The sequence below is a fragment of the Alternaria triticimaculans genome, assembly GCF_023758025.1.
Source record: "Alternaria triticimaculans strain BMP 0046 chromosome Unknown scaffold_14, whole genome shotgun sequence".
NCBI lineage: Eukaryota > Fungi > Ascomycota > Dothideomycetes > Pleosporales > Pleosporaceae > Alternaria > Alternaria triticimaculans.
Genome location: NW_026055971.1, coordinates 206,189 through 222,708, shown reverse-complemented (window position 1 = coordinate 222,708; position 16,520 = coordinate 206,189). Strand labels below are relative to the sequence as shown.

At 39.6% G+C, this 16,520-nt stretch overlaps 2 protein-coding genes across 2 annotated transcripts; both read left to right on the top strand.

The window, feature by feature from the left end:
- Positions 1-7,426: 7,426 nt before the first annotated feature.
- Positions 7,427-8,338, top strand: J4E78_008269 (uncharacterized protein; the record flags this gene model as incomplete). Its single annotated transcript, XM_049368871.1, has 1 exon — positions 7,427-8,338. One exon carries the CDS (start codon positions 7,427-7,429, stop codon positions 8,336-8,338), a length of 912 nt encoding a protein of 303 aa, XP_049219315.1.
- A 4,787-nt stretch (positions 8,339-13,125) lies between these two features.
- On the top strand, positions 13,126-16,328 carry J4E78_008268 (uncharacterized protein; the record flags this gene model as incomplete). The annotated part of the gene is made up of 4 exons (XM_049368870.1): positions 13,126-13,603; positions 13,659-14,942; positions 15,223-16,031; positions 16,086-16,328. 4 exons carry the CDS (start codon positions 13,126-13,128, stop codon positions 16,326-16,328), a joined length of 2,814 nt encoding a protein of 937 aa, XP_049219314.1.
- Between the last annotated feature and the right edge of the window lie 192 nt (positions 16,329-16,520).

Below are 16,520 nucleotides of genomic sequence, written 5' to 3'. Positions count from 1 at the left end.
ACTATAAGACGTGTTAATAGGTAAAGCTCTATAAGAATTAGAAGTAAGAACTATTATATTTCTTATCTATTCTATAATAGTTCTAGATAGATATTTCTATTAATTTTATTACTTCTCTTCTCTATTATAAGTGCTTTAGCTATACTTATAAGTATATTATAGTTATTATTAATTACTTTAGTAAGTAATAATACTTTATTACTCTAGAGAACCTAGAGATCTAAACTATAGTTTAAGCTTTTGTTAAATATATTTAAAGAAAGAAAAGTTTTTCTTCTACTATTATCTTAGACTATAGCGCGTAGTTTATCTTCTATTTCTAGAAAGAGCTTTGCGCTAGAATAGATATTACGCCTAAGCTTTCTACTATATATTATCTAAAGACTAATAGTTAGACTAAAGTTACTAATACTAGACTAAAGTGCTATTTTTACGTATATATTAACTATATATAGAATAACTAGGTTAACTAGTTACTTATTACTTAGCTTACTATTAATAACTATAAGAATACTTTTACTAGCGTTACTCTAGCTCTTACTATAAAAGGCTATTTTTTATATATAGAGATAGAGTCTAATACTTTTATTACTATTATATAAATAAAGTCTAAAAAGCTTCTTTAGAAAGAAGTCTAAGGTACTATTAACTATATAATAGATATTATCTACTTTATATAAAAGAACTTCTATTAGACTTAGAATAAAATAGAGTACTATACTAATATTAACTAATAAGCTACTCTAGAGTACTATATTAGTAATTACGTCTACGTTAACGCTTATAATATCTCTACTATACGTCTAAACTATAGGCTCTCTACTAAGAATCTTAGTTTTTACTATATTAAAGTAGTTAGTAATTATTATATAGTTACCTTAGAGCTTTCTAATTATTATAAGTAGATATACCTAGTTTTCTACCTATAGTTATTATACCTAGATATAAACTAAGATAATACTAGCACTAAAAGTAACCTTACTACTAAGAAGCCTAATAGTTTCTATAACTACTATATTAACGCTGTTATTAATTATTATATTAACTAATACTATAAGAACTCTATTACTAGTAAAAAAAGTACCTAGTAGTATAAGGTTAAGTATACTAACTTACTAGACTAGAACACGTAGCTTTTATAGTAGAATTATACTAACTTTTAGAGCGCTAAAGAGGCTATCTAGAAGTTTTATAATATTTACTCTAATAAGCTAGCTCTATATAAGTTATATAAAGATCTTACTCTATATCTTAATACTATATTTATATATATCTTTAATAGCTACGCTAATAACGCCTTTAATAAAAGTATAGTAGATAGCTCTAATACTTAGTAAGCTAATCTAATATTAGAGAAGGTCTATTATAGCTTTAGTTTAGAAAGTAAGTTTTATAGTTACTTAGTTATTCTAATATAGCTAGGTAAGATAAAACGTAACTATAGTATTAATTAACTATAAATAGCTTATCTTTCTAGCGTTATAAGCTTTTCTATTATCTATACTACTCTTTTATTATCTATACTACTCTTTCTAATTCTAACCTTAACTCTAACTCTAACTCTAACTCTAACTCTAACTCTAACTCTAACTCTAACTCTAACTCTAGTTCTAGTTCTAGGCTTAGTTCTAGGCCTAACTCTAACCTTACTGTAACTATAGTAAACTCTTAGTATCTATTAGAGAATATAATACTTTATAGAATAACTAAAGAATAAATAATATAAAGTATTACTATAATAGCGCGCTTAGTATATAGAAGAATAGCAGCGTCTCTATAAAGAAGTATATATTAGATAGTTATAATAATTACTAGTGTAACTATCTTAGAAGAGAGAGGTAATATTATAGTTCTAGCTAGTTTCTATTCTATTACGTTATTACGTAACTAGCCTAGCCTAATTAGGCTAGACTACCTACTAGCTTTCTATATATAAAGGTCTTATATCTTTATATTTTATATAATAGCTTATATTTTATTAAATCTAATTATTACTATTTATATCTCTTACACTTAGTATATATATAACTATAAGCTCTACTATATCTAAAGTAGTTACTATTAGAAGTAGCTACTCTTTTAGACTTCTAACTTATATTATAAAGTTACTAGATACCTAAAGACGCCTTTACTAGTTAATATCTCTTATATTTTAAGTAAGATAGTAGCTACTACTATCTATAATAATTATAAAGTTAATATTATATTTTATAAGAAGATCTACTAGCTAGCTACGCTAACTAATAAAAAGTAAAAAGATATCTAATATCTATATACTACTAGAGCTAAAGTTCTTCTAGAAGACTTTAAGAAGTTTTATAATAAGATAAAGTACTCTCTACTTATATAAGCTAAAATCTTAAAAAAGCTTTCTAAAGTCTTATACTTTCTTTACTAAGAGTTTAACTCTAAGAAAGCTAATAAGCTCTCTAAATACTATAGCTAACTTAATTACTTTATTAAACTTAAGCTAAGTAAAAATAAGTAGCTACTCTAACTCTTATTCTAAAAGCTTTAACCTTTCTTATATAATAAAGTATATACTATTAAGCTATATATTAATAATATAATTAAGAAGAGCTATATAGAATATAGTATATCTACTTAGACTACTCTTTTATTAGTAGTTTATAAACTAGAAGAAAGTATTTAAATTTATATTAATTATTATAAGCTAAACGTTTATACTATAAAAAACTATAATACTTCTCTATTAATATAGAATATACTTACTAAATTAGCTAAGTTAAAGTTCTTCTTTAAAGTTAACGTAATTATAGCGTTTAATAAGATATAGATTAAGAATAAATATAAATATCTTTTTATATTTATTACTTTCTATAAACTATATTAGTATATAGTTATACTTTTTAAAATATATAATAGTCTAGAGACATTTTAAGCTTATATTAATAATATACTTTATAAATATCTTAATAAGTTCTATATAGTATACTTAGATAATATTATTATATTTAGCGCCTTAATAAAAGAATATAAGTAGTACTTAACTAAAGTAGTTATATATCTTATAAATATAGAGCTTCTAATAAATATTATAAAGTCTAAGTTTCTAATATCTAAGATAAAATTTCTAAAACTTATTATTACCTTAGATAGAATTAAGATAGATTCTAAGAAGGTTACTACTATCTAGAACTAGAAGCTTTTCTAGTTACTTAAAGACGTTTAAATATTTCTTAGATTTACTAACTTTTATAAATACTTTATATATAGATTCTTTAATATAGTAAAACTACTAATTTATTTTACTTATAGTAATTCTAAAGTCTTTAGTATAAACTAAGCTACTAAGAAATTCTTTATTATATTAAAGAAGGCTTTCTATAGTAACGTAGTTTTTATATACTTTAATACTAACTTAAAGTATATTATAGAGACTAACGTATTAGACTATATCTATATAGCTATTTTATTATAAGTATAAGTAGATAGCTTTATTTAATCTATAGCATATCTCTTAAAGAAAATAATACCTATAGAGTATAACTACGCTATCTATAATAAAAAGCTTTTTACTATTATTTATACTTTTAAAAAATAAAGACTTAAGCTTATAAGTATTTCTAATCTAGTTAATATTCTTATAGACTACTATAAATTAAAGTACTTCTATACTAAAAAGAATCTTAACTACTAATAAGTTTACTAGATAGAATTCTTAGAAGAATTTAACTTTACTATAACTTATTAATCTAGAAAGTAGAGTACTAAACCTAATAGTCTTATACGCTGTATAGGTAATCTACTAGATAAAGTTATAGATAATTATACTTAGTATTAAGTATAGACTATTTTAGATAATTACTAATAGGTAAAAAAATATTATACTTTAGATAGAGGTAGCTATACTACTATATATCTAGTAGTTCTATACCTTAGAGATAATAAATATAATATAGATAGCCTTCTTACTCTAATATAAAAGATAAAAGAAGATACTATTTTTTTTTATAGTACTTTAGTAATTAGGCTAGTCTACTTCTCTTTACGTAGCTCTAAAGACCTATATAATATACTAGATAATACTAATAATTAGCTACTTAAGATAGTTATTAACTAGTTATATTACTTTAACTTATACCTTACTAGTATCTAATATATCTTAGATAAAAAAGAATATTATATCTTCTACTACTTTATTACTAAAGGTATATAGATAGAGCTAAAAGATTTAAAAATTAGTAATAATAGTAAGCTATTTATTAGTAATAATAGACTAGTTATTCTTTTTAGTAAGAAGCTTTATATCTATATTATTAAGTACTACTATAATAGCCTCTCTAGTAGTTATAGAGAATAAATAACTATATACTAGTAAGTTAATAACTAGTACTACTAGTAAAGTATAACTAATACTATTATACGCTTTATAAATATCTATATAATATATAAGTAATCTAAAGTTTACTATACTACTAAGTATAGATTACTATATCTACTTTTTATTTTTATATATTACTAGAATAATATTTCTATTAACTTTATTACTTTACTACTAGTGTCTACTTAGTATAGATATATCTACTAATATATTATAGTAGTTATTAACTATCTCTCTAAGATAAAAAAGTTTATTACTATAGAAAACTTAGAAGTCTCTACTATAGTAGATAAGTTTATAAAATATATATAGTATAAAAAAAGCTACTTATATACTATTATCTCTAATGTAGAATATTAGTTTATATTATACTTCTAGATATATCTATATAAATAAGTAGGTATATAGCTAAAGTTATCTATATTTTACTATCTAGAAATAAATAGTTAGATAGAGAATACTAATACTAATCTTAAGTAATACCTTAGGTTATATATTAATTATCTTTAGATAGATTAAGCATAGCTACTACTACTAGTAGAGTTTAAAGCTAATTTAGTAATAAGTACTATAATAAGCTTATTTCTATTCTAGACTATAAAAAGCTAATAGCTAAAATCTAGCTTTAAGCCTATATATACTCTTACTAAAATTAATTATAATACTACTATTACGTAATAGTAGTAATCTACTAATACTCTCTTTTAGTAACTAGAGACTATCTACGCGTTCTTATATAATAAGATTCTATAAATATAGATAAAGATATAAAAATTTACTAATATTTACTATTATTTTATACTTTATTTTGCTATTAGTAACTAGATAATACTAAATACTTACTATATTAAAATAAAACGTCTAGTTAAGTCTTTTAACTATAAGAATATAAGTTCTTACTAGATTATATATATTATTAATAATATAGTGTATAAACTAACTCTATTTTTATAGTTAAAGGCTATCTTCTCTACTTTTTATTTATAGCTCTTATACTTATATAATAATAATACTTTCTCTAGATAGCTATATACTAGTAATATTACTTTACTAAAAGTCTACTTTAATAATAAAAGTATTACTAAGTATATAGTTTTATAAGTTATTAACTTCTATATTATATATAACTACGTTAACTCTTATACTAGCTATTATAGCTTACTATAATATAAAGTAGTTTAGGTTAGTAATAATTAGTCTAAGCTTTAGTAAGCTTACGCTAATTTATATAGATTTAAGATCTCTATCTAAAACTATTATACTTATAACTTTAGCTAACTAAGCTTATATATTATATTTTATAACTATAATAATAATAAAAAGCTTACTATTACTCTACTCTAGTTACTAGACTTTATATACTTAGAAAGAACTAGCTAGTTATTTAATAATCTCTTTAGCTATAAAGCTACCTTAGAAGTCTACTAAAACGCTAATTCTAACGCATGTCTCTACTTAACTTTAACCTCTATAGCTATTAGTAGCTATAAGATAGCTTACTACTCTACTTACTATTTATTAGCTTTAGCTAATATAGTATTCTTTATAGTACTCTAGTAGGTCTCTAAATTATAATATAATATAGTAATATAATATAATACTACTACTAAGAGTAGCTATTAATAGAATATATAGTTTGTTATTTTTTTAGATTATTCTTATTAAAAGGTACTTTTATTTTATTATTTATCTTACTACTTACCTTACTATTACTACTTAGTTAGAACTTTAAGCGCTTTAGAGAGAGAATATATAATAGTTTAGAGTTTTAGGTCTTTATATAATATAGAGTCTATAGTTTATATAGCCTTTATATATATATATATTTCTACTAAGCTTTATATAAGCTCTCTACTATAATAACTTTATTATTTTATATATATTTATTATCTAATTTTTTATAAAACTTTTATATATACTACTTACTTATATAAAGATAACTTTAGTAGCTAAAACTTTTTTTTTAGCTAAAGAATTAGCTATATAAAGTCTACTTCTTTACTTTTAATAATATACTTATATACTTACTTTAGTAGAGACTACTTTTATAAGCTAAATTAGCTTTTATAGTAATATTAAATAATATATAAAAACTAATATTATTTTTATACTTTATAGTTTATAAGTTTTAATATAGTATAAAGTTTAAGCTACTTAAGCTATTTTAAAATAGTAGAAACTAGTATATAAAAAGTAATATTACTTAGTATAGAAACTAGAATTAAGTAATAAATTTTATTTTAAAATAAATTTAATGTATTTAATTATATAGAGCTAAAGTAGGTTAACTATTATATACCTAGGCTATTAAAAAGTATATTAAACGCGGCGAATCTAGGCAACAGAAGCTAAGTGTTTATTAAAAATAAGTATTAACATTGTTATCTAATGCTTATATCTACGCGCGGGAATAATACTGCTTTGTTAAATTGCTCTCTTACAGCAAGCACTAGTATAGTATAATCTGTATCGCGTAAGTATAAAGCTTATAATAACTAATAAGAGCTTAAATAGTATATAAAGCTTTTGACAAGTTGCATAATAAGGTTACGCGAACTAAAAGCTTACTGTACAAAAGGCTAGGTAGCGACTATGATTAACTTTGCCGGTTTCGCAGCCTTAATGAATCTATTGATGAATTTCTCGATGACGAAAGAGGATTCATCATGTGTCCGGGTAGAGGTCGCTGGGCAGTAAAGTGACTACCTAGGTAGGCTAGGAAGCACCTACTACGCAGATATGCAGCCCTCACCTTTCCCGGCGCATACGATACCTACGTACTGAATCCTAATGACTTTTCGCTATCGCAACGTCGTCACAAGTCTATTCGCGAATCAAATTTCGTTCACGGCACCCGCCTGTTTTGGTGTCTGAGTGGTAGCGGGTAGCGCACGACCATGGTTCCGCGATGTCACGTGCCTGCAGCTGCCTAGTTGCCCAGATACTAGAGATACTTACAGGTCGCCTGATGAACTCTCGACAACGACTCAAAGCTCTCAGCCGAAGCTCTCAGCCGAAAGTCACCCAGTATTGCGATTCAGTCGTACATCCTTGCAGCTTACGGTCCCCACTCCTGGAAGAATGACGAGCATCCTCGACATCCCAGGCACCACCCTGCCAAACCGCTTCTCGTTGCTTATTCAAGAAGCTACAACATCGATCCGCTACCCATTGCTCTTTAGTCATTTGGTGGAAAAGATCATCGATGCTATCGCCACAAGCTACTACGCCGATCAAGCAATATGGGAGCTCTGGGATGCCTTCTTCATTGCAGTCACGTCTTGTCCGCCTCCATACGACTATTATATCGCTCTTCTAGATGCCATTCGCGCGCAACCGCCCTCGAAGCCCAAAGTCCCACGATTGTGTCGGGACGCTAAGCACGATGGCCAGCTACACTGGTCGGAGTTACCTGGCTTTGACATGTACTGGGGAGATGCGCATTCTATCCTCCTAGGACGACGCAACTGGAATGGTATACGCGATCCAGGCACCGAAGAAGATCCATTTGGCAGCACGACGAGGATTAGACCCGACCAGCTATACCTCCGCATGTGCATCTTCTCAGCGACACTGATGAAACATGGCCGACAGACAGGTGTGGGCTATCCTATGACGGTGTTTTACGCGTGTCGATACGCACTCGAACGAGTATACGAAGCACCTCCGGAGCTTGACTCGAACTTACACAGCATACCACTCGAGCAGGTACGGGCGCTGGATATTCGGGTCGCGGCGATATGGCTACGGGACGGAGGCTGGGCGCTCTGGAATACTGATCACGAGGAGCTACGAGAGCACTTTGCGGTGCCACTGGATGACGAGACAGAGCTGTGGCCGAGTCAAGATGGATTGACTCCAGAGCGGTGGGGGTTGTGGGAGAAGAGGCTGTGGGATCTGAGCACGGACGAGGATAAATTGGACGAAGAGACCAGGGCCGTGGTCAAGGAGGCGTATGAAGTGGTTGAAGGGATTTTAGATTCTGGAGAGTGATGTCGAGTTCGTAGAACCTGCCCTACCCTGGGAGATCAACGTGCTCGTCAGAAAACATCGACAACTCGTTATTCGAAATACGCATCGTCTAGATCTAGTTGCGAACGGACGTTGCATAGTCCCATCTTCGTCTTTCGAGTGCCGTTTACTGGTGTTAGGAGGACAGGGTAGCATGCAATAGCTTTTGACATGCTGCGTACGTCAGCGGCTGCCTGAGTTGCGTAACTTTGCGAAGTTGTTTCTGCAAGCAAGTGGCCATATCGCAAACCACTTTAAGATTAATTGCGCACGATGCAGCGATGAAGTGTTCCTTGAAGATATATTTGGAGAAGCTGGAAGGTTTTCGAGGAACTTGGCGCCACAATTTAGGGGGGGAAGGGCAATCAGCCGTCATACCTAATTAGCTCACCGACGGCCCCGCTTTTGGCGCACGCGCATCTGCTAAAACCCGTCAACTTCGCCCTCGACCAAGTTCTCACACTCAGGCACCCAATGCTAGCCGACACGAGCAATATAATATTGGGAAGGATCGCGTAACAGGGGTGAACGTCAGCAGTAAGGAAGTGTGCACTCCAGAATTCGCGATGACCAGCTAGGTACGTACCTACCTAGGTAGGTACCCGGGTACCTACCCGATCAAGTAAACTCCGATTTATCGCAGCGAAGTACTACACTACATAGTGTACAAGCTCTCTCAGTAAAGCCATTCTTTCTTGCTACCGCCTGGACACCCTGGAGTACCATAGACCCCGCCAATAATCCACAAGTTTATATCAACGACTGCCCATAGACCCAAACCACCCAGAGTAGCAGTCTTGAACACAGCCAGGATCCAGTGACGCGCATACCATTGGTCTATACCAAGCACACCGAGCCAGAACGCTAGCAGCGTTGCTATACGTTCCTGCTTATAGCATCGCTCCGAGTTTGGGTGATCGTCCCAGCCGCCAAAGCTCCTTCTATCGATAGATCGATCGATTGCTAGTCCTGTTGCATATTAACACACTAGAATACCCTCTTATCATACTGTGAGGGATGATTCCTACCACCGACTGTGAAGAGGACTGTTGTTGCAATAGCTCCGAGCATGAGATTGTGCAAGTAAATATCGTATCGCCATCGCGAATAGAAATCGCGCACGTAGTTTTTCAATGCTGTGAAAAAGACCGTCATTGAGGGTGGGAGATGACCGTCGCTCTTCAACAAATTCTTCAGTGTAAGCGAAGCTCAGTACGCAGCTTCCCGAGGTTAACAAAGGCTGTATCGCGGTACCGGTAAGTCGAGCTGATGCTCGCGAGCTTTATCGTGTCATGCTGTATTGCGCTCCGATCAATCAGAGATCATGCGGGCTGCGCCTCAATAGGATTTCCGGTGAGGCGCAGCCACATTCGTTAGCTTGGAATTGTTGCATGATCATCTCAACCACTTGTAACCTAGTTGAGGTTGCCTCAGGGGTTGTGTGAGCAACTGAAACGCTTGTACCTCCACGACATCATGAGGGCTGCACTCGACGGAATCTTTTCTTCTTGACCATCTATAGCTGACACATAACCACTTGTACCATAATGATTGTCGATTCTTTTCCATTCTTTGTTGAAATCTTGTGTGCCTCAGTGGGCATCCAACTAGGGATTATATTCCTTCCTTGTAGACTCTGTTATTCCATTGTCATGGTCATTTACTGTCTGATCATCGAGTTCTTCACGCCGGACTATGAGACAGCCTTCTTGTATAACTATACCAGACCGATAATCGGGTTGGTTCTCTGCGAGAAGTGTACGGCCCTGAGATCATGGCCGAAAGGATCAAGGATGCGACATTTCGATGATCTGGCAGATTTGGAAGAGGAAGGTACTAAAGGCTGCTGGCTTTGCCGTGCAATATGCATGGAATTTTCACAGTGTCAAGCCGATCGTCAAAACCCTCCGGCGCTTGATCGGCCTGAGCAGCTTCCTTCACACTCCCTCTTGTTATGGTTTGCTGAGCGGACAGAGACTGGAAACGGATTTCTGGATCATCTAAGAGGCAAGAGTACGGCAAGCATATCAAGGGCATCAGCATTTAAGCAGCGCTAATCTCTCACATCAGGCTATATCGCATACATTTACGGATTGCATGCTCGTGAGATCGCCCCGGATCCGTCCTCGGAATCTAGTTTCGGTTTGGTCAAAGAGTGGCTCGGAAAGTGCGATATGAACCACAGTTGTTACCAAGGTGACCGGACACCACTACCAACGCGGGTAATCGACGTCCATACAGACACACCATTCTTACATATCTCCGATGGTCGCAAAGCGCTGTACATGACGTTGAGTCATTGTTGGGGAGGTGAGCAGCCTCTTATCACGACTACTAGCACACTCGAAGAACATTGCCGGGGTATACCGATGGAGTCTTTTCCTGAGCTCTACCGTGATGCAGTTCAAGTGACTCGGAGGCTAGGCATACAGTACCTTTGGATAGACAGCCTGTGTATACTCCAAGACTGCAAAGATGACTGGTCGGAAGAAGCGGCAAAAATGGGCGACATCTACCGACACTCGTATCTAACGCTTTATGCGCTCAGTTCCCCGGACTGCCATCACGGTATGCTGGTTCCGCGCGACGGCGCATTGGTGGCGGCGGCGGCACACGGTACAATCAACTCCAACAACCACGAAAGAACCAAGGAAAGTGTGTTCCAGACTGCGCCACTTTACAAGAGGGCATGGGCACTTCAAGAGCGTCTTTTATCGCCAAGGCTGCTGTACTACAGCGACGGTGAGATGTTTTGGGAGTGTCTCACTCATACAGCGCGGGAAGGAAATCATCGAGTAGCTATGCGCAAAGCTACTCCGTATCGCTACGAAAGTTTTGAATGCCCCCAAGTAAGGGACCCGCTCGTTAGGCCACTCGATGACAACCCCTCGTTCCCAGTCTCGCCACCGTCAGACTGGCAGATCATTGTCTCGGAGTATTCGCGCTGCCGTCTCACCTACCGTTCTGACAAGCTACCCGCCTTGTCAGGTCTTGCAAGCATGTTCCGAAGGAATACCGGCTATACCTATGCGGCGGGCATGTGGATAGAGAACTTGGGATACGAGCTCCTGTGGTATTGCCCAATCGATCAGGACACTCAACAGCAAGATTCTGGATCGGATAATGATGTTTTCTCAACCCCTTCCTGGAGTTGGATCTCTACAGATCTTGCGGTTCGGTTCAAAGCGCTGGGCAATATGAGGGATCCATGCTTTCAGTTCATCCAGATTCAAAGGACCGATCTAGGTTCAAAGGAAAACACTGATCCCGCTTACGTGCTCACGCTCCAATGCGAGTGGTATCCAGTATCTATTCAAAATCAGTCGGGCTCGAGGCAGTGCATGATACTCGGCAGCAATGGCCGCGAGAGTTTAGCCAGTGGAATTTTGGATGCTTCTGACAAACGATCAGGCGGTCTAAGATCAGGTGCTGCAATACTACTCAGAACAGGCCTGGTAAGGGATATGTGGTACGAGACTTTCGATACGTCTAGGCACATGACGTATCTTCTCGTTGTCGTGCCTGCTCCGCGGACTGCTGGAGGGGAATGTTGGAGAAGGATTGGGCTCGCGTGGACTGCTCAAGACATACACCATGTGCGAAACTCATCGTTGATTCGTCTTGTTTGAATCAAGAGTATGACAGGTCCTCGCGGGGATTATTACTGTCGTAATTGTCGCGTTGACACAAATGATGCGCGCGGTGACTTGGGTTCCAGCTGTAGAGAGCAGATCCGCGGCGGTTGCCGTCCCACGTGGCGGCCCCGCACGTGCCAACGACGCCTCCCCGAGAACAACAAACCTCCATCCCCTTCGCTTTCGCTTTCACTCAGCGCGATGTACTCACGGACTTCACTGCATCTATCTTTGTTTCAGAAAATCTGTCAGCATGCCTACCGATGCTTCATATGCCGCTCAATCTGCATTATCTCGATGTGTATCGCCTGTGAGGCTCGCCGACGGCGCGCGGTTCAGCACGGTCCACAGCAAGACCACGACGTTTGTTTCAAACCCCACGTCTTGGTAGAAAAACGGCAAGTGGTAGGAATGCCTTCAACACGATACGAGCTTGAGATGGCGCGTGCATACTGGTGTTATTACAGTTCTCTCATCGACATACTACGCGAGAGGTTTCGAAGCTTTGTTCCTGATTGGGGCCAAAATGCTACCCTAATCATCGCAAATGGTTGCGACCCAGACTAACTTGATGATTTCCTAGTCTTTCGATCACCGAATTCAGCCTGTTCCTGACAGTTGATCTCATCGCCGAAGAGACCGAGCTGTGAATGCAGTCTCACCGGAGGATTGTAAACCATGAGCCCTCGCAGTGGCTGTGGTAGGCTGAGCAAGGCAACTACCTGCGGCTCTGCGGCACGGGTCATGCAGCCACCAAAGATTCAAAACTCACAAGCCTCATGGTTGCGAATCCATCTTGTCCTCGAGTCATTCATGGATGTTTGGGAGGCGATTACACCTGCCCATTATGGCAATATGTCTACGCGGATGGACGTAGCGGCAGCCCATGCGCTTGTGGTATCATGTCACTGCAACGACTGAGGCTGACATCGCAGTACCCCAAAGGTTTCAGCGAGATGGGTAGATGTGGTGGTCGCAGGCAATACACTTGGCTCCGCGAGGCTGAGGATATAGACAGGCATGGACTCACCTTCTGCTGGCACCAAACGACCCATCCATCTCACCCACTTCATCTATTAATTCTTGCATTTTCCCATCGATCACGCCACCCAGTGTCTTCTCGGAGCTATCATCATGACATTCGCTACTGAAGATCTTAGCATCCAACCAGGCGGTCTGCAGACCCCCAAGTGTGGGTATGATACAGCCCAGAAGCCCTGCGCTACGTTCCTACCCACACCGGTCTCAGAGAAGAATAGCCGCGGTGTGCTATCCTTACTAGACCCTAACAAGGTCTCCTGGGTGTCACCAGCATCGACAGTATCGACTACGTCGTCTCCGGCAGGGTTCAACGACATGTGGGATTTACCCGAGACGCCCACCAAGCGGACGACCAGCGCTTCTCCACGAAGTATCCTGACGCCTTTCACGCCTCCAACACCCCCTGATTCTTCTAAAAGGCTGCTTTTCACCCCAATCTCCAAGCCTATTTTCGGCGTTGGAGTGACTCCAGCGATTCCCGAGCCCTTTTTCCAGGAAAAGGTGACAGCGGCACAGGATGACCCTTTCCAACCGAAGTTGTTCCGAGGCGTCACGTTGGTGCTTGAAGAGAGTATGTCAAGACATCTTGAAGCTGATAGCGATCACATCTGACTAACACATCACAGTCTCCAAGGCAAGCGTCGCGGCTGCTACCGTCAAATACAACAGCAACCCCACGTTCGTGTTCACGCAGGATACTAGTGTCAGTTCACGAACACGTTCCAAGACAGCCGCCACCACAACAGTCGCTTCATCTCTACGTACCGCTGTTCGTGAAGAGACAACCATCGTTACATCTCCCCAAGATCGCATCCATCCGCCTTTGGACAGCAAGTTCTCGAAGCTACTAGAACAACTCGTCCCACACGATCTCCATGCAAGGCTGGCCAGCGCTCCGGGCTACTGCCCCGCGTCCCTCGTAAAGAGCCCCTCTCAACGATGCAGTCACATGGCAAAGCCTCAGGAATCGCGTCGTGATGTTGTTAGCGCTGTGAAGGATATAGCGAAGTTCAAGAGACGAGAAGACTACCGCCGTATGCTACGCCGTGTCAAGACGATCGTGCAGTCAGTCATGTGCAAGACGCATCAGGGCACGGCGTTGAACGAGATTGAGGGTGGATCCAGGATATCGCAACTGCGCAACAAGCTTGAAGGCAGGGTACACATGACGAAACAAGATCAATCGACTTTTACGCGATGGGTCAACACGATCAGTCACCTTGAAGCATCTACAAATCATGCTGCGCGACCCACGACCACTGTCATAACATGTAAGCCAGCTACACAAGTCAAGCGGGCAACAAAGCCCAAGTTCAGAGTGTCAACCACTGAGGCAACTGTCCGCTTCTCGTTCTCATGCTCATCGGGCTTCACACCTTATCAACCAAAGAAAGTCCGGGAGCTCTCCGTGTTCTCTGCACTTTACGAAAGAGCCGCTTCTCCATTGGGTGCCAAAGACCTGACTCCGGGTCATGTTTACCTCTTCTGGGACAAGGCGTATTTCGGCATCGTCAAGATCGGGTACACCAACGATCTGGCTACGCGGCTCAAAGGCTGGAACACAAAGTGCAAGCGCAAGCACGACTATCACTCCCGTATGGAGAGTCAGGTGGTGATGCCGCATGTTCATCGCGTCGAGCAGCTTATACACACTGAGCTGAAGGAGTGTAGACTGCGAAGACAGTGTGAAGGCTGCGGTAGGCTGCATGAAGAATGGTTTGAAGCCAGTCAAGCGCATGTAGTCAAGGTTATGAAGAAGTGGCGGGAGTGGATTCAGCAAAAGCCCTACGTGCAAGACGAAGAGTCGGGGGAGTGGGTCCTCAAGCCTGAGATGTTTGCTTCTCTCGAGCAGATGTGTGAGCCTCTACCCCAGGATGCGGCTACCCAAACGCCGAGGAGGAAGAGTGCAGGTATGCAACGCGGCTCACAGAAGAGGAAGAGCCCTCGCCGAACAATGGAAGGGCAAATTGCGGTCAACGCGGCGGCGACTAGTCGCTGTAGGGCGAGGTGAAGGCAGGGGGAAAAGCGTCACCGCGAGCTCGCTCTCACCTTGAACCCAGTCTCGAAAACCCCACTACGCTAGGTAGTATAAAGTATCCACTCCGACCTGCAACTACTCTTTCTCTTCGTTCTCACACATCGCTTGATATTATTGTCGCCACTCCCCCCGTCGCATCAACATGGTCGCAGACAGCATCTTCGAAGCAGCAAAGCTCGTCCGAGCCCGCTACGCGCCCGCCACCGCCGCCTCGCAAGGTGAGGCGTCCGATCAGATCGACACCGGAAGAGTCACCAAGACCATCGTGCGAAACCGCGGCCGTGTCGCCGGCAACTACGCGAAGACACGAAGCAGCTACAGCAGCTTCCAGCCAAACAGCATGGACTGGGCCAGCGAAGCCGATTGGCTGAAGCCTTTCCTTGGTACCTCGCCGCCGCCCAAGGACCCGATGATGCTGAGCTCGGCCTTGAAGCCTGCCGCCAAGATCGTCTACATCTTGAAGCATGAGCTCGCAGATGATGACGCCATTGCTCTGCTCGCTGGCTGCGGGATCAGCGATAAGTCGTCCGATGAGTTTGCTCGCGCTAGAAAGCGGACAAGGGACTATCAGTCGGAGTTCCAGGCCGAGGTCATGAGCGACTTCATCTACCCCAGAGTAGCCATGGTCATCTGCGAATGGAAGGAGCAGGCTGCGAATGCTGACAAAGCCGTCGAAGACCTCACCCCGGTTGAGCGCGAAGCTCTTTGGCAGGGCGACTTCGACAAGGACCCGGAACGTATGGCGGCCGCGATGTGGGGAGATGTCGGCAAGAGTATCCCTTGGGACAAGATCTACAATCTCGGATTCGGTAACGCAGAGGTGAAGGCCAAGCTCCAGGCTGTGAGAGACATGTTCCGCGCCAAGTACGTGTTCGCTTGCGAGCAGACGTTCAAGATGCGTTACTGCGATCCTTCTACGCTTGAAGACGACGACGAGGCGCTTTCCTGGATGACTCCGGCTGTAAGTTCCAAACATATCACTACTACTATGGATTCAGTATACTGACACCAACAGCAACGTTGCTATGCAAAATGGCGCGGCTTCCGCCACGACGAGCGCTTCGCCGACGCCATCGTGGGTTATGCGAGCTTGCCGGTACACGGTGGACCTCCGAATGATCGGAGGAAGCAGTCAAGTGCTATTGCAGTCCCGAAGTTGAATGAGCACGACGCGGCATTTATGGCCGCACTCTTAAACAGTGATTATGAAGGGGAAGGCGAGGAAGACGACGAGGAAGTCGACATTTTTGCCGATTGAATATACCCTTGGCGAGATGTTAGTACTACATTTGGGGACTACGGCGGTGTTATGGAGAACAACTAGATAGCTGTTTCCTGGTTATGGCAAATACGGAAGAGCTGTGGGTGCACTTGCCCCCGCTGCCGAATGTACTTACTCCCAGTCAATGACCGATCTTGCCATGTTGATGTTGAGTGTAACCTCCTTCCC